The 23,680-nt window shown below is 33.9% G+C and overlaps 1 protein-coding gene across 1 annotated transcript in view; it reads right to left on the bottom strand.

Moving 5' to 3' along the window:
• The window catches only part of LOC127728380 (methylmalonyl-CoA mutase, mitochondrial-like), a 91,780-nt gene that overhangs the window by 35,925 nt on the left and 32,175 nt on the right, over positions 1 to 23,680 (bottom strand). Inside the window, exons 14-16 of the mRNA XM_052235730.1 lie at positions 20,265 to 20,390; positions 16,104 to 16,205; positions 6,679 to 6,819 (exon numbers count right to left, since the gene is read on the bottom strand). Of these exons, the coding sequence (XP_052091690.1) occupies positions 6,679 to 6,819; positions 16,104 to 16,205; positions 20,265 to 20,390 (369 nt within the window). The remainder of the gene's footprint in view (positions 1 to 6,678; positions 6,820 to 16,103; positions 16,206 to 20,264; positions 20,391 to 23,680) is intronic.

The raw sequence follows: 23,680 nt of genomic DNA, 5'->3' as shown, positions 1-23,680 counted from the left end.
ATATATGGTCTAGGGGTGGGGATCTCGACCATTTACAATATATTAGAACATTGGGGGTGGGGGGAACCCAGTGGGGACTGACCGTATACATCATTCAAATGTTCGAGACATGATGAACAGGAATATATATGGTTTAGGGGTGGGGATCTCGACCATTTACAAGATATTAGAACTTTTTCAAATGGCAGGGGGTCGGGATGACCCCTGGGGACTAACCCTGTATATCATTCAAACCATCTTAGCATGACAAACCAGAATATATATGGTTTAGGGGTGGGGATCTCGACCATTTACAAGATATTAGAACTTTCTCAAATGGCAGGGGGTCGGGATGACCCCTGGGGACTAACCCTGTATATCATTCAAACCATCTTAGCATGACAAACCAGAATATATATGGTTTAGGGGTGGGGATCTCGACCATTTACAAGATATTAGAACTTTCTCAAATGGCAGGGGGTCGGGATGACCCCTGGGGACTAACCCTGTATATCATTCAAACCATCTTAGCATGACAAACCAGAATATATATGGTTTAGGGGTGGGGATCTCAACCATTTACAAGATATTAGAACTTTCTCAAATGGCAGGGGGTCGGGATGACCCCTGGGGACTAACCCTGTATATCATTCAAACCATCTTAGCATGACAAACCAGAATATATATGGTTTAGGGGTGGGGATCTTGACCACTTACAAGATATTAGAACTTTCTTAAATGGCGTGGGGTGGGGGTGACCCCTGGGGACTAACCCTGTATTTCATTTCATGTGCTTTATCATGACAAACCAGAATATATATGGTTTAGGGGTGGGGATCTCGACCATTTACAAGATATTAGAACTTTCTCAAATGGCAGGGGGTCGGGATGACCCCTGGGGACTAACCCTGTATATCATTCAAACCATCTTAGCATGACAAACCAGAATATATATGGTTTAGGGGTGGGGATCTCGACCATTTTCAAGATATTAGAACTTTCTCAAATGGCAGGGGGTCGGGATGACCCCTGGGGACTAACCCTGTATATCATTCAAACCATCTTAGCATGACAAACCAGAATATATATGGTTTAGGGGTGGGGATCTTGACCATTTTCAAGGTATTAGAACTTTCTTAAATGGCAGGGGGTGGGGATGACCCCTGGGGACTAACCCTGTATTTCATTTAATGGGTTTTATCATTTAGAACATTTTCAATTAAAAAGATTGTGTCTATCACAAACGGTTTTCAATTTATAATCATTTGAAAATTTAAAAAAATAAAATCCCATAGGGTTCTATAGTAAAACCCTCTTTTCTTTTTGCCCCTCAAAGTACCCCTTTATAAACCCCATTGCACAAACAAAACCCTGATTGCACCACTAGACATGTTAGTCTAACATATTGCGAAACCCTAAGTTAATCTGACAAGCGATTTTGGAGAACGGGTGCGGACAAGTTCAAATTTAAAAGCGGCGGAAGAGGAAGAGGAAGAGGAAGAAGAATAATAATAATAATAAGAACTGAGCAAAAACAATAAGTCTTCCCAAACTTCGTTTGGGAGACTTAATAAGAACTGAGCAAAAACAATAAGTCTTCCCAAACTTCGTTTGGGAGACTTAAATATCAAGTCAATACCTTCAAGTATGACGAAAAAAAATGTGGAAAATTGATTATTTGAGTGAATTTTCGAAGTCCAAGGATCATAACTCTGCACAACATCATCAGACCGGAACAAAATTCGAACTTGATCTGAAACTTGTCATGATACAACTATATACTAATTATCATATCAAGATCTTCCAGCATGATGAAAAAAAGTTAGAAAAACTGATTATTTGAGTGAATTTTTTAAGTTCAAGGATCATAACTCTGCACAAAATTGTCAGACCAGAACAAAATTGGAACTTGATCTGTAACTTGTCGTGTTAAAACAATACACCAAATATTAAATCAATATCTTCATGCAAGCATGAAGAAAAAAAGTGTGGAAAACTGATTTGCTGGACTGACCAATGGACAGACAGACAGACAGACAGACAGACAGACAGACAGACAGACAGACAGACAGACAGACAGACAGACAGACAGACAGACAGACAGACAGACAGAGTGCAAACCTAAAGTCCCCTTTGACTTCGTTGGTAGGCGACTAAAAAGAAGTTCAATATATTTATGTATATGTTACAGGAAATCAGTGTAATCAGGGATTATATCTAATTCCTAAGCAATGTAGTAATTACACATAGTTCTTGGATATTGACAAGGATTTCATGTAAGCCCTGGAATTTTTACTTAAGATTACACATATTCCCTTACCCTTGTCAGGTTTTTTTCACCTTATCAAATTGGACAATGTTGAAAATAAAATGGTTATAAAATGTTTCTCAGGAACAGTTTGTGTTAATTTTTGGTATACATTTAACTGGTGATCATTAATTAAGGTAGCTATCAACTGGTAGTTTTTACAATTCCAGAAAAATTGTAGACAACATGAGGTAATAAAGTGGACTAATATGAAGCAATATGTGGATGTTCTCCAAAAGTTCGACTTTCCAAGTCATCTCTGCCTAATGAAATTCTTCAGATGTTATCTAGGGAAAATGACTAGTTGTCTCATTGGCAATCATACCACATCTCCTTATTTTTTATATTGGATACATATTTACCCCGGTATTTCCTTTTAAAGCCAGTACTTCTAAGGATTCTTCCTCTGTTTCAGAGTTTGTTCATACAGCTGATTATTTTTATGCATTTGATGAAATCACAGCCACAACTACCACAAATGTTTTGCCCAAACAATCAGATAGTTTTCAGTTCCTGTTACATGTATAATAAACTCATCATAGATATAACTAGATATCATTGAGATGGGAGCCATCTCTGTGGGCCCCACTGTGAATAATGTGTGGTAAAAAATTTGTATCTTTATAATTGGACATAGGGTTGTCAACTGAAACCAAAGTTTTTGACCTTGACCTTTGACCTAAGAAGTTGTACATAAATTATGACACACCCTCTGGTGTTGGTTTATATACATATCAAGTATAAACTTTGAAATCATAATGGTTCTCAAGATATAGAGCGGTCACAATCTTTACCATAGGACATGGGGTTGTCAACTAAAACCAAAGTTTTTGACCTTGACCTTTGACCTAGATAGTTGAACATACATTATGACACACCCTCTGGTGTTGGTTTATATACATATCAAGTGTAAACTTTGAAATCATAATGGTTCTCAAGATATAGAGCTGTCACAATCTTTACCATAGGACATGGGTTTGTCAACTAAAACCAGTTTTTGACCTTGATCTTTGACCTAGGAAGTTGAACATACATTATGACACACCCTCTGGTGTTGGTTAATATACATATCCAGTATAAACTTTGAAATCATAACGGTTCTCAAGATATAGAGCGGACACGATCTTTACCATAGGACATGGGGTTGTCAACTAAAACCAAAGTTTTTTACCTTGACCTTTGACCTAGGAAGTTGAACATACATTATGACACACCCTCTGGTGTTGGTTAATATACATGTCAAGTATAAACTTTGAAATCATAACGGTTCTCTAGATATAGAGCAGACACAATTTGTTAAGGACGGACGGACGGACTGTTGGTTAATATACATGTCAAGTATAAACTTTGAAATCATAACGGTTCTCTAGATATAGAGCGGACACAATTTGTTAAGGACAGACGGACGGACAGACGGACGGACGGACAGACTGATCACTATAGGGCGTCCGCCATTAGGCGGGGCCCTAATTATAAAATTCGAGGAGACAGAAGCTCATGACACAGAATCGCATGCTAATTCAACTCCAACAATTATAACAGAAGAAAAACTCAAATGTAAAACTGCATTTCATTAAGATGCTGTTGGTGATTTAGGTGACCTATGCAGTTGTGTCGATAAAAGAAGAAGGCATAGGGCATCAGAGTGGTGAGGCTATGGAGAACCAGGGAAGTAAGTTGGTCATAAGGATCAACCGTATTCTGAGGACGATAAACATTGGCGGTAGTATCTTTATTGGTTCCAGTACCAAATGTTGACAAAGGACTTGCCCAGTTGGGGATTCACGCAACCTATTGTGTTCCATATTTGAAGAAGATGTTGACAAAGGACTTGCCCAGTTGGGGATTCATGCAACCTATTGTGTTCCATATTGGAAGAAGATGATGACCATTACAAACTGGAAACAATATATGATATCCTTGCTACAAAATATTCAAGAAGCCAGTTCACCCCAACAACTTAACACGTATAAATAGCAGAGGACAATAAGAATGACATAGTTGTAAGTGTTCTAAAGGCAGCACAAGCTCAATCAATAGATGGACAAGGATTCACAAAATATGCATGTAAAACGGGGTGTAAAATCAAATCACGCAAGTGACTCAAGCATCACATTTGGCGTAAAAAAAATAAACTGTATTTTTTCCGATGTCATTTGTCGCGTTGTAGCGATGCTCTATTTCCATTAAGTTATGTTTATATTGTTCAATTCATAACTGAGAATACAATTAAAGTATAACAGTTGTTTCAGTTTATGTCTTCTATATTTATTTATAGTTACAGAATTATATTTTTCCTCTTGTCAGAAACTACCAACTAAATATCTAGTATAAAAAAGGACTGCTTTTTACATCAAAAAGGAAGAGAAAGTATCACATGGCAATAAAATTTCAATCAAAAAACTATTCTGTTTATCATGTCTATGAAATTCATTGTTTCCTGGGACTCAATGTATTAGTCCCAGTTCTTTCTTATAAAAATTATATATATTTTTAACAAAGTTAAGCTACTTTAATCAGTATATTGCATTTACAAAATGAATACATTTAGCAAGAAGATCTAACAAATAGTCTGTTAATGCGTGTGGAATGCGTAGTTTTCCCTTTTGGGATCATTATTATTCAGTCAGCTGTGCCATTTGTGCGTCTGTAGTTGTTATCCTAAAAATGCGGATTTTGGTCATAGCTGGTCCGCTTCAGATGATTCCCGCAGCCAATCCGTAGATTTTATAAATATTTCAATGGCGGTCGAAGAAAAAGTAATGAAAATAAACAATGTTTGACAAGCGATTAGGATTGAATATGACCCTTTTAATGCAATAAATGGATGAAACATTAACTAAAGGCAATTTTGATCACTTTCTAATGAAGTATCAAACTTATTTTGCCGAAAATTAAATGTTATTATACGCTCTCAAGTAACATTAGTACCAGAAAGGAAAGAAAATACTTCTTTAAAAGTTGTTAGTTCGAAATAACATACAGCCAAACCTCTTTTCTAAAGAAATAAATCGTTTATATCACTTATAAATGAAAAATTGCTGTTTAATTGACATGAAAACATGACAACTAATTGTACAACTTGGTTTGGTCAGCCAGTTTGTCAACATCGACATACCCCGCATAGTTTTTTTCTTCTTTTGAAGACGGCTATGCCATGATGCAAACTTAGATTTCGAATTATTTATGATTTTCTGATTACATTTTCGCGATGTCAAAATCACTCTTAATTGCCAACTTGAAGGGATTATAATTAAAGGTGATATAATTTTATGATCACAAGCGGTAATTAGATGAAAGTTCAAAAATTAGGACATCGTTTTGCAGACTAGAGATAAGAAAAAATACATTCTCAAAATAATTATAGAATCGCGGAAATTATTAAAGCGTCACAAGAAAAAATTATAGTGTTGCGGTGCAGCGACGCTAAAATGGCCTGGGGAGATCACTAATTACATGTTATAACTGGAATTTTAGAGATTACATAAAATCATCAAAATTACTAGGAATTGCACTTAATCCCTGAATGAACCTGGGATTACTGGTAATCCCTTATTACGCTTATTTACTATAACATAAGTATTTGACATTTAAAATCAAAATTTCTTTCTCAGACACATTAGTATTCCAACTGATTTGGAAATCAGGCCATCAATATATTAGAATATTAAGGTAAAAAAATTTCATTCCATCCTTCTTTCATTTCTAAGTTTGTTCAAGACACTAAATCAAAATCAATAGAATTTTTTCATACTTCTGTTAAATAAAATGACCAAATAAAATTCCATAAAATGTAGATTAAGGTGACCATTTTTTCTGCTAACATTCTGATGAGCCTACTGACAAAAATATCATTCCTCTTTTACTTGTTGTTGATTAGTTATGGACCTTATTACAAACCATTATGATGACAGATAATTAAATGGACAAACACATGAATAAACTAATGAATATGTGAAACTCTATGTCCCCTGAGACTCCCCTCTCCCAATTCTATACAGCAAGAAAATGATTATTACTTAATATCAAGCAAATTCTGAACAAAATACAACCGGTAATGTCAACAAAGAAATGTGAACTTAATCTGGTTTAATGCTTTTACTTTATTCAATGTACTGCTATAAGAAATTTACTTTGAAATTTATCATGTGGGAACCATTTTTCAAATTTAATGTTCAATTTCCATAGTAAATGAGAGATTTGCATGTTAATTTTAACATCAAATGAATTTTAATAGCTTTTATGGTGATTAATTTTCATTTGGAATTTATGTACTACTCCCACTTCATAAATTATATTCTTCAATAAAGATGATGTTAATATTAATTACTCAAACACATGCTAAATCTGACAGTATTAAGGCAACAGATGGAGTATTATTAATAACTTACAGCGAATAATGGCCCAATATCAACATCAAAACCAAGGTCAGCAAACCCTGTGGCTATGACCTTTCCACCTCTGTCATGTCCATCCTGTCCAACCTTAGCCACCAATATTCTGGGTCGTCTTCCTTCATTTTCTGCAAATTGCTGAAAGAATAAGTTTTTCTTTAGTGGTAATTTTACAAAGCTGTGACATTTCAGTAATTTTTTTTCACACTCCAGAGTGACTTGTATTAATGTAATGAGAGTCACCTGAGTAACTATCACTCATAGATGGTGAAAAAGTAAAATAAGTTTTTGTAAGATTCCCCTTTCTGTTCTATCATACCTGTGATAATGATTGCTGGCATGTATTCTAACTAGATATGGGGCCTCGGTGGCCAAGTGGTCTAAGTAGTTCTACTGCTGTAATCACTAGCCAGTCAACACTGAGGTTGTGAGTTCGAACCCCGCTCGTGCAGGTGCACTCGACTCCAATCTTAATTGACTAGGATTGTCAGTTTTCCTATCGAAGGTTGGTGGTTTTCTCCAGGCACTCTGGCTTCCTCCACCAATAAAAACTGGCCGCCAAAAAATAGCCCAAAAGTGGCACTTAAAAGTGGCGTTAAAACACCAACAATCAATCAATCTAACTAGATATGATTCTTTTTGTTATAAAATTGATGAAAAACATTATTTCAAGAAGATGAAAAATTATATGGAAAAAAAAAGATATAATGGCAGTATGTAACTTTAAGCAGACAGTAACTTCAGGCAGACAACTTCAGACAGACAGTAACTTTTGTCAGACAGTTAAATCTGGCAGGCAGTAACTTCAAGCAGTCAGTAACTTTAGGCAGACAATAACTTCTGGCAGACAGTAACTTCAAGCAGACATCTTCTGGCTGATCGTAACTTCTGGCAGATAGTAACTTTAAGCAGGTAGTAACGTCTGGTAAACAGTAACTTCTGGTAGACAGTAACTTCATACAGACAGTAACTTCATACAGACAGTAACTTCAGAAAGATAGTAATTTCAAGCAGGCAGTAACGTCTATCAGACAGTAACTTCTGATAAACAGTTTCTTCTGGTAGACAGTAACTTCAGACAGACAGTAACTTCAGACAGATAGTAACTTCAAGCAGGCAGTAATGTCTGGCAGACAGTAACTTCTGGTAAACAGTAACTTCTGGCAGACAGTAACTTCTGGTAAACAGAAACTTCTGGTAGACAGTAACTTCAGACAGACAGTAACTTCAGACAGATAGTAATTTCTGGCAGATAGTAACTTCAAGCAGGCAGTAAATTCTGGCAGGCAGTAACTTCAGGCAGACAGTAATTTAGGTAGACAGTAACTTCAGGCAGACAGTAACTTAAGGCAGTCATTAACTTTGACAGACAATAACTTCAGGCAGACAACTTCAGACAGACAGTAATTTGTGACAGACTATAAGCTTTGGCAGACAGTTACATATGGCAGGCATTAACTTCTTGCAGACAGTAACTTCAAGCAGACAGCTTCAGGCAGATTGTAACTTCAAGCAGGCAGTAACATCTGGCAGACAGTAACTTCTGGTAAACAGTAACTTCTGATAGACAGTAACTTCTGGCAGATAGTAACTTCAAACGACAGTAAATTCTGGCAGGCACTAACTTCAGGCAGAAGTAACTTTAGGTAGACAATAACTTCAGGCAGACATCTTCAGACAGTCAGTAACTTTTGTCAGACAGTTAAATCTGGCAGGCAGTAACTTCAAGCAGTCAGTAACTTTAGGCAGACAATAACTTCTGGCAGATGAAACTTCATGCAAGCAGAACCTTCAGGCAGACAGTTACTTAGGTAGACAGTAACTTTACATAATAAAGATATCCATAATGAAGATTTATGCATGGTTCTTGAGTACATGTGTATGTTAGTGATGTAACATAAACCAGATATCCATAATGAAGATTTATGCATGGTTCTTGAGTACATGTGTATGTTAGTGATGTAACATAAACCAGATATCCATAATGAAGATTTATGCATGGTTCTTGAGTACATGTGTATGTTAGTGATGTAACTTAAACCATATTCCATAATGAAGATTTATGCATGGTTCTTGAGTACATGTGCATGTTAGTGATGTGACATAAACCAGATATCCATAATGAAGATTTATGCATGGTTCTTGAGAACATGTGTATGTTAGTGATGTGACATTAATCCAGATATCCATAATGAAGATTTATGCATGGTTCTAGTGTACATGTGCATGTTAGTGATGTCACATAAACCAGATATCCATAATGAAGATCAATGCATGGTTCTTGAGTACATGTACATGTTAGTGATGTGACATAAACCAGATATCAATAATGAAGAATTATGCATGGTTCTTGAGTACATGTGTATGTTAGTGATGTGACATAATCCAGATATCCATAGTTAAGATCTATGCATGGTTCTTGAGTACATGTGTATGTTAGTGATGTAACTTAAACCAGATATCCATAATGAAGATTTATGCATGGTTCTTGAGTACATGTGCATGTTAGTGATGTCACATAAACCAGATATCCATAATGAAGATTTATGCATGGTTCTCGAGTACATGTGTATGTTAGTGATGTGACATAAACCAGATATCCATAATGAAGATTTATACATGGCTCTTGATTACATGTGTATGTTAGTGATTATTCTAATATGACGTGCTTCTTTCGCTTTGTAAACAACACCGTGATAAAATTCTCGATATATCTATACTTAGCGCAGACTCCGAGATGTACATAATAATGGCTTTAAAATATACCTCCCACGTAAGTCCACATGAATCGTAACCTATGTGCAAACGCTATGTCGATTTCGCTGTGTTAAAAATTACAATTAAAAAAACCCTACAGAACCTTTATTCTTATTCTGAGGCATAACAAAAAGAACTAATGCATTAGAGATGGAAAAAATGTACAAAATCAAAATAAATTAAAATTCTGCGAAATTCCATGAATGTTTTTTGCGCATTAATGTCATTTCAAAACATGACGTCATATGAATAAAAACGACAATGCTGAAGGGTTTTCCATTGCATTTACCTTCTAAACTCGGATAATATTGCATTAAAATAAAATTTTGAGGTAGGTGTTACTTTTTTTCTATTCTATTGCATTATTCGCACATTTACTAATTTCAGCAAGTCAACATGGCGGCTCTTTGGTTACAAAATGTCAACAGTGAATTTGACGGTAGCTTTTGAGAAAAAAATGTAAATTAAAAATGGCAAATGTTGGGTTTGAGAATTAAAAGAATCAATCACATTTTTTCTAGTGGTTATTTAAGAAATAATTTATGCAAGCTACAGATTTATTAGATTTTTTTTACATTTATCTAACAGTGGGTAAAATAGAACAGCAACACACACGGCATACCCACCCTCGCTTCAGTTTTTTAATGACAGTATTTGTCCTATTAGAATCGAAATAATTCAAGGAAGCCATAGATTTGTTGTAAATTTACACATGGCCTGGGCCGTGATATTCGTTAATTTTATCCCTCGCTAACGCTCAGGATAAAATTCGAATATCACGACCCAGGCCATGTGTAAATTTCCAACAAATCTATGGCTTCCATGAATTATTTCTTAAATTTATGTCACATCACTAACATACACATGTACTCAAGAACCATGCAGACATCTTCATTAGTATCACCTGATAAAGCATTATTTCAGATGTTTACATATTTAAACTTAAATTCATTAAGGATGCACAGCTAGTATACAAGTCAATAACTGATCTTGTTAATTCATTTTAACAAAACTTTCCTGTTACATATATGTAAATGAGGATTTTCTTTATTTCTAATGTAAGAAAAAAATTATTTTACAATACTTATATTGTTATAAATTTAGAAATTAATGCTATTTCAACAAGTGAAACTGCGAGCTACTGCTCACTGATGATACCCCCGCCACAAGTGGATAATTTTAATAGTGTAAAAATATGTAAGTGTTCGGTAAACAGGAAGTTGTTGAGTGATGAATCTGAAAACGCATCACACGGTATAGCTGATTTATATAAACCCTGAAACTAAATTTCAGAAATCCTTGTAATGTAGTTCCTGAGAAAGATGCGACGAAAAATATTCATGGGTCGAACGGACTGACTGACGGACAGAAGGACTGATGGATGGACAGACAGGCAGACAGAGGTAAAAGCGGGGGTATAATAATGCAAAATGATCAAATAATCAATAAAATGCTCCGCTGGGCGCAGCTTGATACGACCGCAGAGGTCGAACCCTGAACAGTTGGGGCAAGTATGGACACAACATTCAAGCTTGATACAGCACTGAATTTGGATTGTGATTAAATATTTGACAAAGCATAGGTTTCTGACACAGAATGACTTAAAAATTTTTAATTTACCTATTCAAACCATATCATTATTATTTGCATTTATATATAAATCAGAAATAACCAATTCAAAATGGATTGAAAAAAAAAAGAAAAAAAAATCCCCCTCCCCAATTTTTTGAACCCCCTTATGATTCATCACCACAAACTCAATCCCAGCCTTTCCTTTGTGGTATGGTACCTTGCAGTACAATTTCAGAGAGATCCATACACTTGAACACAAGTTATTGTCTGAAAACTAGAAAAATGCTTGTTTTTTGGCCCCTTTTTGGCCCCAAATTCCTAAACGTTTAGGGCAATTACCCCCAAACTCAAACCCAGCTTTCCCCTTGTGACATGGAACCTTGTAGTACAATTTTATAAAGATCCATACACTTACACACAAGTTATTGTCCTGAAACTAGAAAAATGCTTGTTTTTTGCCCCTAATTCCTAAAATTTTGAGGCAATTACCCCCAAAATCAATCCCAGCCTTCCCTTTGTAGTATGGTACCTTGCAGTACAATTTCAGAGAGATCCATACACTTGAACACAAGTTATTGTCTGGAAACTAGAAAAATGCTTATTTTTGGCCAATTTTTTGCCCCTTATTTCTAAACATTTTGGGTTATTACCCCCAAACTCAATTCCAGCTTTTCCTTTGTGATATGGAACCTTGTAGTACAATTTCAGAAAGATCCATACACTTACACACAAGTTATTGTCATGAAACTAGAAAAATGCTTGTTTTTTGCCCCTTTTTTGGCCCCTTATTCCTAAAATTTTGAGGCAATTACCCCGTAAATCAATCCCAGCATTCCCTTTGTGATATGGAACCTTGTGGTACAATGTCAGAGAGATCCATACACTAACACACAAGTTATGTCTGGAAGTTACAAAAATGCTTATTTTTGGCCCTTTTTTGGCCCCTAATTCCTTAACTGTTGGTACCATAACCCCCAAAATCAATCCCAACCTTCCTTTTGTGGTATTGAACCTTATGGTAAAATTTCATAGAGATCCATTCACTTAAACTAAAATTAGAGTGCGAAAACCAATGTGTCTTCGGACGACGACGACGAAGACGACGCCAACGTCATACCAATATACGACCGCAAAATTTTTTTGCGGTCGTATAAAAACTCACATTTTCATTTTACTCATGCATATTTAAATTGAATATCAATACAAGTGGCATAAATAAATCAAACACTTCCATTAACTTTGGAAGATTTATACATGAAATGTAGACATTAATTTCTCAAGTTTAGGTGTCAGACCACCAATTAAAAATCCCTATCTGTTCAACCAAATTTTGCAATTTTCATAGCTTTCTAAATATTTTACCTTAAGTTTAACTTCATAGAAACCAGGTTTATCCTGAATTGTAGAGGTATCACCTTTCTACATGCCAATTTTCAACATATAGATATAAGAAGATGTGGTATGAGTGCCAATGAGACAACTCTCCATCCAAGTAAAAATTTATAAAAGTAAACCATTATAGGTCACAGTACGGTCTTCAACACGGAGCCTTGGCTCACACCGAACAGTAAGCTATAAAGGGCCCCAAAAAATTACTAGTGTAAACTTTTAAAATCTAATAAGAAAGAAGAGACCTCCCAAACTGAGGTACTACTAAAAACTAGAGGCTCTCAAGAGCCTGTGTCGCTCACCTGTATTTACTGATGCTTTGGAAATCATGTAAAATAAGGTTAAAATCATAATTAATAGTATTAGATATTAGATATTATAATGATATCTAAGATAATAACAAAAAACTGCAAAATTTTTGTAAAATTACTAACTCAGGGGCAGCAACCCAACAACGGGTTGTTGCATTCGTCTGAAAATTTCAGGGCAGATAAATCTAAATCTGATGAATATTTTTGCCACCTGTCAGATTTGCTCTAAATGCTTTAGTTTCAGAGATATAAACCAAAAACTGCATTTTACCCCTATGTTCTATATTTAACCAAGTCGGCCATGATGGTTGGAAGGCGGGGTCATCAGACAAATTTTTTAAACTAGTTACCCTTATAATGATTATGGCCAAGTATGGTTAAATTTGTCTCAGTAGTTTCAGAGAAGAAGATTTTTGTAAAAGATTACAAAAATTTACAAAAAATTGTTAAAAATTGACTATTAAGGGCAATAACTCCTAAAGGGGTCGACCGACAATTTTGTTCATGACAACTTATTTGTAGATCTTACTTTGCTGAACATTATTGCTCTTTACAGTTTATCTCTATCTATAATAATATTCAAGATAATAACCAAAAACTGCAAAATTTCCTTAAAATTACCAATTCAGGGGCAGCAACCCAACAACAGGTTGTCAGATTTGTCTGAAAATTTCAGGGCAGATAGATCTTGACCTGATAATCAGTTTTACCCTATGTCAGATTTACTCTAAATGCTTTGGTTTCAGAGATATAAGCCAAAATCTACATTTTACCCCTATGTTCTATTTTTAGCCATGGCGACCATCTTGGTTGGTTGGCGGGGTCATCGGACACATTTTTTAAACTAGATACCCTAATGATGATTGTGGCCAAGTTTGGTTAAATTTGGCCCAGTGGTTTCAGAGGAGAAGATTTTTGTAAAAAGCTAACGACGACGACGGACGACGGACGCCAAGTGATGAGAAAAGCTCACTTGGCCCTTTGGGCCAGGTGAGCTAATAACCCCTGGTTTTCTGGAAATCTTAAATTGCTATACAATGGAGCGCATTAATCCTCAATGTTTAATGCAAACTCATAGGCAAGTAAATTTTGGCTCAAAATGGTCTTAATATATTTCTCTTTTACCAAAAGTTTCATTTCTGCAAATTTGTTGGTTAGTTTCAGTAAACAATGACATCAAATGCACTATTTTTTGTCCGAGTAGGCCTACTTTTACATACATTCTAAATTGGAGGGAGTAGTTGGTGGTCTGACACCTTTTATACAGTTTCTCACACTTTTGTAACCAATCCTTTAAAAAATTATTTAAAACTTGCATATTTTAATTGAATTTTTTCCTGGTTTGCTCTAAATGACTTCTCATCAGTCAAACATTCTAAACAACAAATGAAATCAATTCTAGAAAATTGGATTACATAAATTTTAATTCTTAAAAATTCTCTTGGTTACGCTGTAGCTGTGACTATAAGAAAAGTTTGTGGGTGTAAATGGAACACTTGTTTTATATTTCCTGTTAAAAATTCCCCAGATACAAACTGATTTAATTTATTTCCATAAAATCACAACTGTTTTCAGAGACTAAAATAGTCCACTTAATCACGTAGACTGATGAGATAAGAGACAGACATACAAATACCCACAAAAGTATTCAAAGATTCATTCAATATCAGACCACAGGTTCTCACAATTTAAAGTACTTCACAATTCTAAAAATCATTTAAACTAAACAATGGTGCATCTTTCTTGGAACAATAACTTCACAGAGCATACATTAAGTAAATAATAGATTAGTCATGACAGAAGGTACATTGTATTGACAAATATCAATGTTTACACCACAACATTTTCTATGAGTAAAGAAAAATGATAATTAAATATTGATTGATTTGATTATTGTTTGCTTAATATCCATCATACATGTCATAACTTCACCAATATTTTATAAATAATGTTAAATGTTGTTAACAATTTTAATAAAATAGATCAGGTATCCTTGTTACGTTTCAACACAGATTATTATCATAGTTATGACTATCCACAGTTGTAATGATTTTTTCTACATCTTAACCATTATAAACTTAACACCAATTCTCAAGCATAAACAGAGATCAATTTATTAATGACGTCACCTTAGTCCTAAACTTGTATAGATCTTCAATACTTTTATTATCTTGTCAATTATTATATATCTCAATATGTTATCTTATAAAATGATGAGAAATGCCTCCTTTATGATGTTAAGTTTTACATATTTTCATTATTATCAAAAAGTGTTACAAGTTGAAGAGTTACACAGACTTGAAATTTTTTTTAGTGTCCATACAATGGTCCAAGCAGTTTTTGTAAAGTCTTCTTTTTTTTCTATAAATTTTGGAACTGCTGTTTCTCAAATAACATTTTTTGAAATTTAAGCCAATTCTATGATCACTCAGATGATGGTAAAACTTAGGCTTGATAAGAAAATTAGCTACTGTAAATTTAGAAATTATTGCGAGGTTTTTATTAATGCAAATAATGCGACTACTTGAGTATCGCAATAATAAAAACTCGCATTCTGATATCAAATACATATATCTGTATGTAGCTTTCCTAAAATTGCAATAATTAAACTCGCTTTTTTGTTAATTCTTCTATAATTTCTGAATTTACAGTATTAACCAAGAAATGTTATAGCTTGATGTTCAATATTATTGTGCATTTATCACTGATAATCAACGTATGTTCCATAAAACACTTTTATGTTTAGATCCTCTGTACTGGATTATATTGGTTGAGGATTGACACGGTGTGTGATATTAAAAAAAACATATCATATACACTTTATTATATACCTCAAGCAGATGTTATACCACATGACATGACTTCATACAGATTAGGGGTTTAATGGAGCCTTTGCCACCGTGAGGGATATTGATGAGGTGACGTCATCCAGTTACAGGGTGTGATAAAGCCTTTGTTATCGTGACTGCTATGGATATGTCATCACGGATGGCTAGTACAACACGATTGCCATTGATCATATTACACATACAATTTACCCATATTTACTACATACAATTCACCCGTCTTTACTACTAAGTATATAATAATAATGTTTAACACTCATCCATTGCAGATAAAGTAATGAATTTCAAAATAATATAAAGTATATATGCCTATATTAGTGTGTGTATATTTTGGAGAAACCAGTATGAAGTGTTCAGATAATGAATTTGTAAGAATGTATAATCAAGATAAATCAAAACCAATTCTGGATAAATTCATTTATAATTTAATCGCCATCAATTGTTTAACTTTAGAAATCAAAAGAATTACCACCTACAATCTTCAGTAAACTCCAGAGAAAAAAAATTGGTAACACATAGATATGAGGACCAAGCATTAAAAACTTACCTCAACCCTTCTAATAACTTTAGAGATATCATCAGTATCGCCATACTCAGTTTTATAAGCACCACTGACCATTCTGTCACTAGCTACATGCCTTCCAAATATCTACAATAAAATTTGAACATTAAATGAAAAACATGACAAATAAATTATTATTCATGGCCATTGCAGTAAAACATTTCATGAGATTAACAAGGAATTTAAGATGTGTTCAACAAATTACAAATTCTTTGGAGATTTGTAAGCAAACTTTGTAAAAACCACAAAATCAAGTATCCATGCAAACAGAAATTTTTCCTCATTCCACATAAATTGGTACTGACAAAAATGAATGGAGTGAATTCTTCAGAGATGTCAAAAATTTTACTGATGTTATTATCTGATGAATTACAGTAGCTTATCTATGAATAGTCCATATTAGCTACTGACAAGACAACTATTTTACATGATATAGGCAGGCTATATTATAGTTAACCTCTGTGGCAAACCATGACATATTATTTGATATTGAAATTCTAATATTTTTCTTACAAATAACAGCTAGTTTTGATTTTACTATGAACAAAAATTTACATTGTAATGAATATTTAAATAATATTTTACAAGTGATACATGCGAATTAATTTTTGAGAGATTCTACCACTGCATGGAGTATGATACAACATTTAAACACTCGAGACAGTTAAATTTTCAAATTTAAAATGCGAGGCTCGCCGTACATGTCAGTCTGGCAGGTTTCATTTGACTGTTGAAAGTGGATAGATATCATATTGCACGAGATTTGGTGGTGGAATCTGTTTCTCTAATGATTTTTAGACAATATAGAGACAATCATAATCCTTCTCTTCAAATGATCTGCAAAAAAAATGTGTTATTTCTATGTGACGTCATCAGGCATGATCACTTTTTTTCGTGACGTCACAATAGGAATTTCTGAGAAAAGCAAGAAAATTTGACGTTATAATCTAATTTTGACCAATGACAAACTGAGATCAAACAAACCACATGTTGATTAAATAAAAATAATCAACAGGTCAGGGAAAGGATAAATCAGGTAAGAATTAAAGAAAAATTATTCTTCAATCTAAATGTAAAGAAGCATAACTCTTACCATAAAAAATTATTTTACAAAGTTAGCTAGATTATAATATAAATACCGGTATATTCAAACCATAAAGCCCTGTTACTAATGCTTTCTTAAGAATCTTATATAATCAAGTCATTATTCCGTTGAGAAGCTTTGGAGTGTGTTATATTGTGTAGACGCATGTTTTTTTGTTGAAGACTGTATATAAGCCTCTTGATGTCTTTTGGTTAATTTTGTCATTAGGTTGCTGATTCATTGACATTCAAGGCAATATCTCAAAAATTTAATCATTTAAAATTCATACAAAATATTGTAAATACATTCTTCCTATTTTCTTCTTAATGTTTTGTGTTTTGGATATTACCATATTTAGTCTACATACAAGACTTTACTACCAAGATAACCAACCTGTTCATTGATCAATATAAGAATTTGCACAAAAATTAAGGTCGGTTGGATTACTGAAAGCACATGAATGTTTTATTTGGTCTGCATTTACTTACATTTTAATTTAAAAAACACAAAATTTTATAAATTTTTATTTTTAACTTGCAGCAAGTAAACAATTTCTGTGACATCTTTTTTTTTTTTATTTTCTTAAACAGATGTAAGAAGATGTGGTATGAGTGCCAATGAGACAACTCTCCATCCAAGTCAAAATCTATAAAAGTAAACCATTATAGGTAAAAGTACGGTCTTCAACACGGAGACTTGGCTCACACTGAACAGCAAGCTACAAAGGGCCCAAAAATTACTAGTGTAAAACCATTCAAATGGGAAAACCAACGGTCTCATCTATGTAAAAAATTAGTAAGGGTTCCAGTGTCTCGCCTACTTTGCTGTTAGTTCCAGGCTCAACAAAAATGGGGAAAAAATTATTAAAAATTTTCCTCTAGATACTATCTTTTGATTGTTAGAAGTTCTGTTCAAGTTTGGTAAAATTCAAAGAAGGTTTATGAATCTAATAAATGTTTTAAAAACTGCAGACTGTAAGTAATATTAACTGGAATAAAACTAATTAAGTCCATTTATAAGTAATATACGGAAAAACAGGAAATAAATTTTTACAAAATTTCCTTCTAGATACTAGCTTTTGATCATAAACAAGCTTCTGTCCAAGTTTCGATGAAATGCAGGATAGTTTAAGAAAGTTATTAAAATTTGAAAAACTTTAACCACAGAGTGAATTTTGGGGACGCCGCCGATGACGACGACGCCGACGGAATGTAGGATCGCTATGTCTCACTTTTGCGACAAAACTCGCAGGCTTGACAAAAACAAGAAATGAGAAACATTTATGAACCACATCAACAATAGACAACTACTGAACATCAGATTCCTGACTTAGGACAGGTGCAAACAACTGCAACGGGTTTAAACGTTTTAATGGTACCAAACCTTCACCCTTATCTGAAACAATAGTGTAACATCACAACATAGAAAGACACACTATAAAATATCAATTGAAATGGCTTAACTCAATCAAAAGACATATTAACACAAGTGAACATACACTGAACAAATAAATTTGAAGCATATTATAAAACCTATCTTCTCATATTTTATTTCAAAATTCTATCTCATGTAGGTTTCTTTTTATTCACAAAAGAGTATTTTAGCATGAATAATTTATGCAAAATTAAGAAATTTTACACGAATTGTATTTTGAAAAATAGCACGGTGACCCATATTGTTTATCATATCTTTGAAAAAAGCATGCTACATTCTACATTTTGGCAAAGTATACAATTTCTATCTGAGGAAATATAAAGTGATGATCCACCTTAAACAGGATTACCAAAAGCATTTCATTGAAGGTAAGCATTAAATTAAAATACTAGTAAACAAAATATGACCAAATGAAATAATTATAAACTTATAATATAAATGGAAAAAGAAATCTAGATTTAAATTTGTTCACTTCTTCTGGTGTCAGACAATGCAGAATATACATTTCATATCTCCCAAGGGAATCATTTTCTGTAAAATATGACTTTTCAAGGAATAAAAATCTTCCTATCTCGCTTCAGCAAGAAAAATTAATGTTTTATTCAACAATATTCTTTGACTTACAGAAAACAGAATATTTAGGTACATGCAATTTCTCATACCCCTTGATTTTTTTTAATTATGTGGCTAAGTAGTAAACCAAAAGTTCATTATTTATGATATATAACATGTTTTTTTTTTTATCATCATACGTCTGAAATAAGTATAAAACATGAAATTAACAATTATTTCTCAGTGTTAATGACATTAAATCCTTATAAATATATATTTCCTTTGTCTAAGACAGGTATTGAATCTATGTTTTTAATCAATTGAGGAAGCATGGCATCATAAGCATCTTATATTGTAATATTGTCTGCATCTTGACGAATGTTATATTGAGACTTGCTGATGTTTCAGGTTTTTTTATCATAATGCTATAATATTATAAGGTTTCTATTTCACTGATATTCATTATTTCAATATATTCTTCAAAACTTTTGGAATTTCAGATTTGCTCATGTTTTCCACATCTTTTCATGCCCCATCGAGGCGGAGGGGGCATTAAGTTTTACCCTTGTCCATCTGTACTTCTGTATGTCCCAAAATTGGTTTCCATTCTCTAACCAAGTTTTGCCTCAACCAAATGTTATAAAACTTATACACAATACTTATTACCACAAAACACAGTTCACGTTTGAATTTGGGTGACGTCACTTTTAATGTTCTAGAGCTATATTCCTTTACAAATGGAAACATTGCTGAATTTTCATTTCCCTTCTCTAACTTAAGTTTGCCTCAACCAAATGTTATGAAACATATACACAATGCTTATTACCACAATCTCAGATTAAGTTCAAATTTGGGTGGCATCACATTTACCGTTCTTGAGTTATGTCCCTTTATAACGTTATATGCAAGCGGGGGCATCATCTGTGTCCCATGGACACATTCTCCATTTATTTTAGTTTTGTTTGATTTACATGTTAATGGTTCAAATGTGATAGAATATTTTGGATTTTTTTCAATTAGAGTCACCACTTCAGGTTTCCAAAGTAAGATATTACATTTGTAATCTATCTGCCTACCTTTTCCATGGCATCTGTTATTTCGCCTACTGTACATCTTGCCCTTGCAGCATCTATACTGAGTGCTAACAAGTTCCCATCACCTGACTCACAACATTTGGTAATGGCTTCTAAACTCTCTTCTGCCTAAATGATAAGAATGGTTTCTAATTTTTATACTGAATCCAAAATTCTATATAAAAGAACATTTTTGTAAAACAGACTTAACAAATAGCGAGCAGCCAAGAACTATACATTATTAACTAGAGGCTCCTAAGAGCCTGTGTCGCTCACCTGATATTTTTGCTTACAATTGATGCATGAAGTAATGCAACCATTATATTTTTGCTTTAGTTTCAGAGATATAAGCCAAAAACTGCATTTTACCCCTATATTCTATTTTTAGCCATGTCGGCCATGTTGGTTGGCTGGCGGGGTCATCGGACACATTTTTTAAACTAGATACCCTAATGGTGATTGTGGCCAAGTTTGGTTAAATTTGGCCCAGTGGTATCAGAGGAGAAGATTTTTGTAAAAGCTAACAACGACGACGACGGAGGACGGACGACAGACGCCAAGTGATGAGAAAACCTCACTTGGCCCTTCGGGGCAGGTGAGCTAAAATAGGAAAAAAAAATCCCCCCCCCCCCCCCCAATTTTTTGAACTCCCTTATGATTCATCACCCCCAAACTCAATCCCAGCCTTCCCTTTGTGGTATGGTACCTTGCAGTACAATTTCAGAGAGATCCATACACTTGAACACAAGTTATTGTCTGGAAACTGTAAAAATGCTTGTTTTTTGGCCCCTTGTTGGCCCCAAATTCTTAACGTTTAGGGCAATTATCCCCAAACTCAATTCCAGCTTTCCCTTTGTGATATGGAACCTTGTAGTACAATTTCAAAAGATCCATACACTTACACACAAGTCATTGTCCTAAAACTAGAAAAATGCTTGTTTTTTAGCTCTTTTTGGCCCCTAATTCCTAAAATTTTGAGGCAATTACCCCCAAAATCAATCCCAGCCTTCCCTTTGTGGTATGGTACTATCATAGGTGTACTTTTGTGTAAAAGTTTTTTAAGTTCATATTTTAGAAAAATATATGAATATTTTTATTTCAGAAAAATTTATTGTAGAACAAATTTTAGTTAAACTTTAATTATTAATCTCAGGTAAATTTTGTAAATATGTCACTCGTTACTGATTGTTTTGAGCACTTATTGTATCTTGTCATTTGTCATAATTAGTCTGAGCTATATTCTGTTTTTAATTAGTTTCATTAGTATAAGTCATTTTATCTGTCATTAGTAAATTCAAATTGATACTACTCATATTTCACCTGCTGATATTTTAACAAATTTATTATGCTCATATTATATTCTCAATGTACTGATTGTTTTGAGCACTTATTGTATCTTGTCATTTGTCATAATTAGTCTGAGCTATATTCTGTTTTCAATTAGTTTTATTAGTATAAGTCATTTTATCTGTCATTAGTAAATTCAAATTGACACTACTCATATTTCACCTGTTGATATTTTAACAAATTTATTATGCTCATATTATATTCTCAATGTCTGTCATTTTCTGAGTAGTTTTCAGCATTCGCCATAAATATCGCAGTCAAACAGTAAGTCGTCAGTCTCATTCGTGTAATCCAGTAAGGAGTGCTACCCTTTTAATTATAACTTAAGTCATATTGTGATTATCGTGTTAAAATTAATTTCCAAACCCTTCAGTCTGAGTGCTCATTTAAAAAAAAAAAAAAAAAGGAGTGCTACCAAAGCCATCCAGGGGAATATCAACCAATCTCTGGACTTCAATAATAGTGATAACGAAACATTTAGTGGAAATATTTGAATTGTACTTTAACTTTGGACATTTAGAACTTTCAACTGTGATTTTGGATTTATGACTTTATAATTTAGAACATTTGGATTTTAATTATTTGTTATTGTTTTGGAATTATTATCATCATTTAGATCTGTTATTATATAAAACTGTTAAACTTTGCTGCTTGCTTTATAGTTATGCCTGCCATCGCTTAAGTCTTGCGAAAGACTGACCTCCAGTCTCATGAATTGGTGCATGTTCGATAGTCCCCCATTCTTGACGTGCACTGGCCCCCGGTGACAGTACCTTGCAGTACAATTTCAGAGAGATCCATACACTTGAACACAAGTTGTCTGGAAACTAGAAAAATGCTTATTTTTGGCCCCTTATTCCTAAACGTTTTAGGCAATTACCCCAAAACTCAATTCCAGCTTTCCCTTTGTGATATGGAACCTTGTAGTACAATTTCAGAAAGATCCATACACTTACACACAAGTTATTGTCATGAAACTAGAAAAATGCTTGTTTTTTTCCCCCTTTTTTGGCCCCTAATTCCTAAAATTTTGAGGCAATTACCCCCAAAATCAATCCCAGCCTTCCCTTTGATATATGGTACAATGTCAAAGAGATCCATACACTAACACACAAGTTGTTGTCTGGAAGTTACAAAAATGCTTATTTTTGGCCCCTTTTTGGCCCTTATTCAACTGTTGGTACCATAACCCCCAATATCAATCCCAACCTTCCTTTTTTTTTGGTATTGAACCTTATGGTAAAATTTCATAGAGATCCATTCACTTAAACTAAAGTTATTGTGCGAAAAACAATGTGTCTTCGGACGACGTCGACGACGCCAACGTCATAAAAAAAAACTGCAAAATTTCCTTAAAATTACCAATTCAGGGGCAGCAACCCAACAACGTGTTGTCTGATTCATCTAAAAATATCAGGGCAGATAGATCTTAGCCTAATGAACATTTTTAGCCATTGTCAGAATTGCTCTAAATGCTTTAGTTTCAGAGATATAAGCCAAAAACTGCATTTTACCCCTATGTTCTATTTTTAGCCATGTCCGCCATTTTGGTTGGCAGGCGAGGTCATTGGACACATTTTTTAAACAAGATACCCTAATGATGATGGGGCCAAGTTTGGTTAAATTTGTCTCATTCATTTCAGAGGTGAAGATTTTTGTAAAAGATTACAAAACTTAACGAAAAATTGTTAAAAATTGACTATAAAGGGCAATAACTCCTTAAGAGGTCAACTGACAATTTTGGTCATGCTGACTTATATGTAGATTGTACTTTGCTGAACATTATTGCTGCTTACAGTTTATCTCTATCTATAATAATATTCCAGATAATAACCAAACACTGCAAAATATCCTTAAAGTTACTAATTCAGGGGCATCAACCCAACAATGGGTTATCTGATTCATCTGAAAATTTCAGGGCAGATAGATCTAAACCTGATGAACATTTTCACCCCCATGTCAAATTTACTCTAAATGCTTTAATTTCAGAGGTATAAGACAATAAAATGCTCCGCTGGGCGCAGCTTGATACGACCGCAGAGGTCGAATTCTGAACAGTTTGGGCAAGTATG

The sequence above is a fragment of the Mytilus californianus genome, unplaced genomic scaffold (genome assembly GCF_021869535.1).
Source record: "Mytilus californianus isolate M0D057914Y unplaced genomic scaffold, xbMytCali1.0.p SCAF_2, whole genome shotgun sequence".
Taxonomy (NCBI): Eukaryota; Metazoa; Mollusca; class Bivalvia; order Mytilida; family Mytilidae; genus Mytilus; species Mytilus californianus.
The sequence above is the reverse complement of the archived record's forward strand: the minus strand, read 5'-3'. Positions and strand labels throughout refer to the sequence as shown.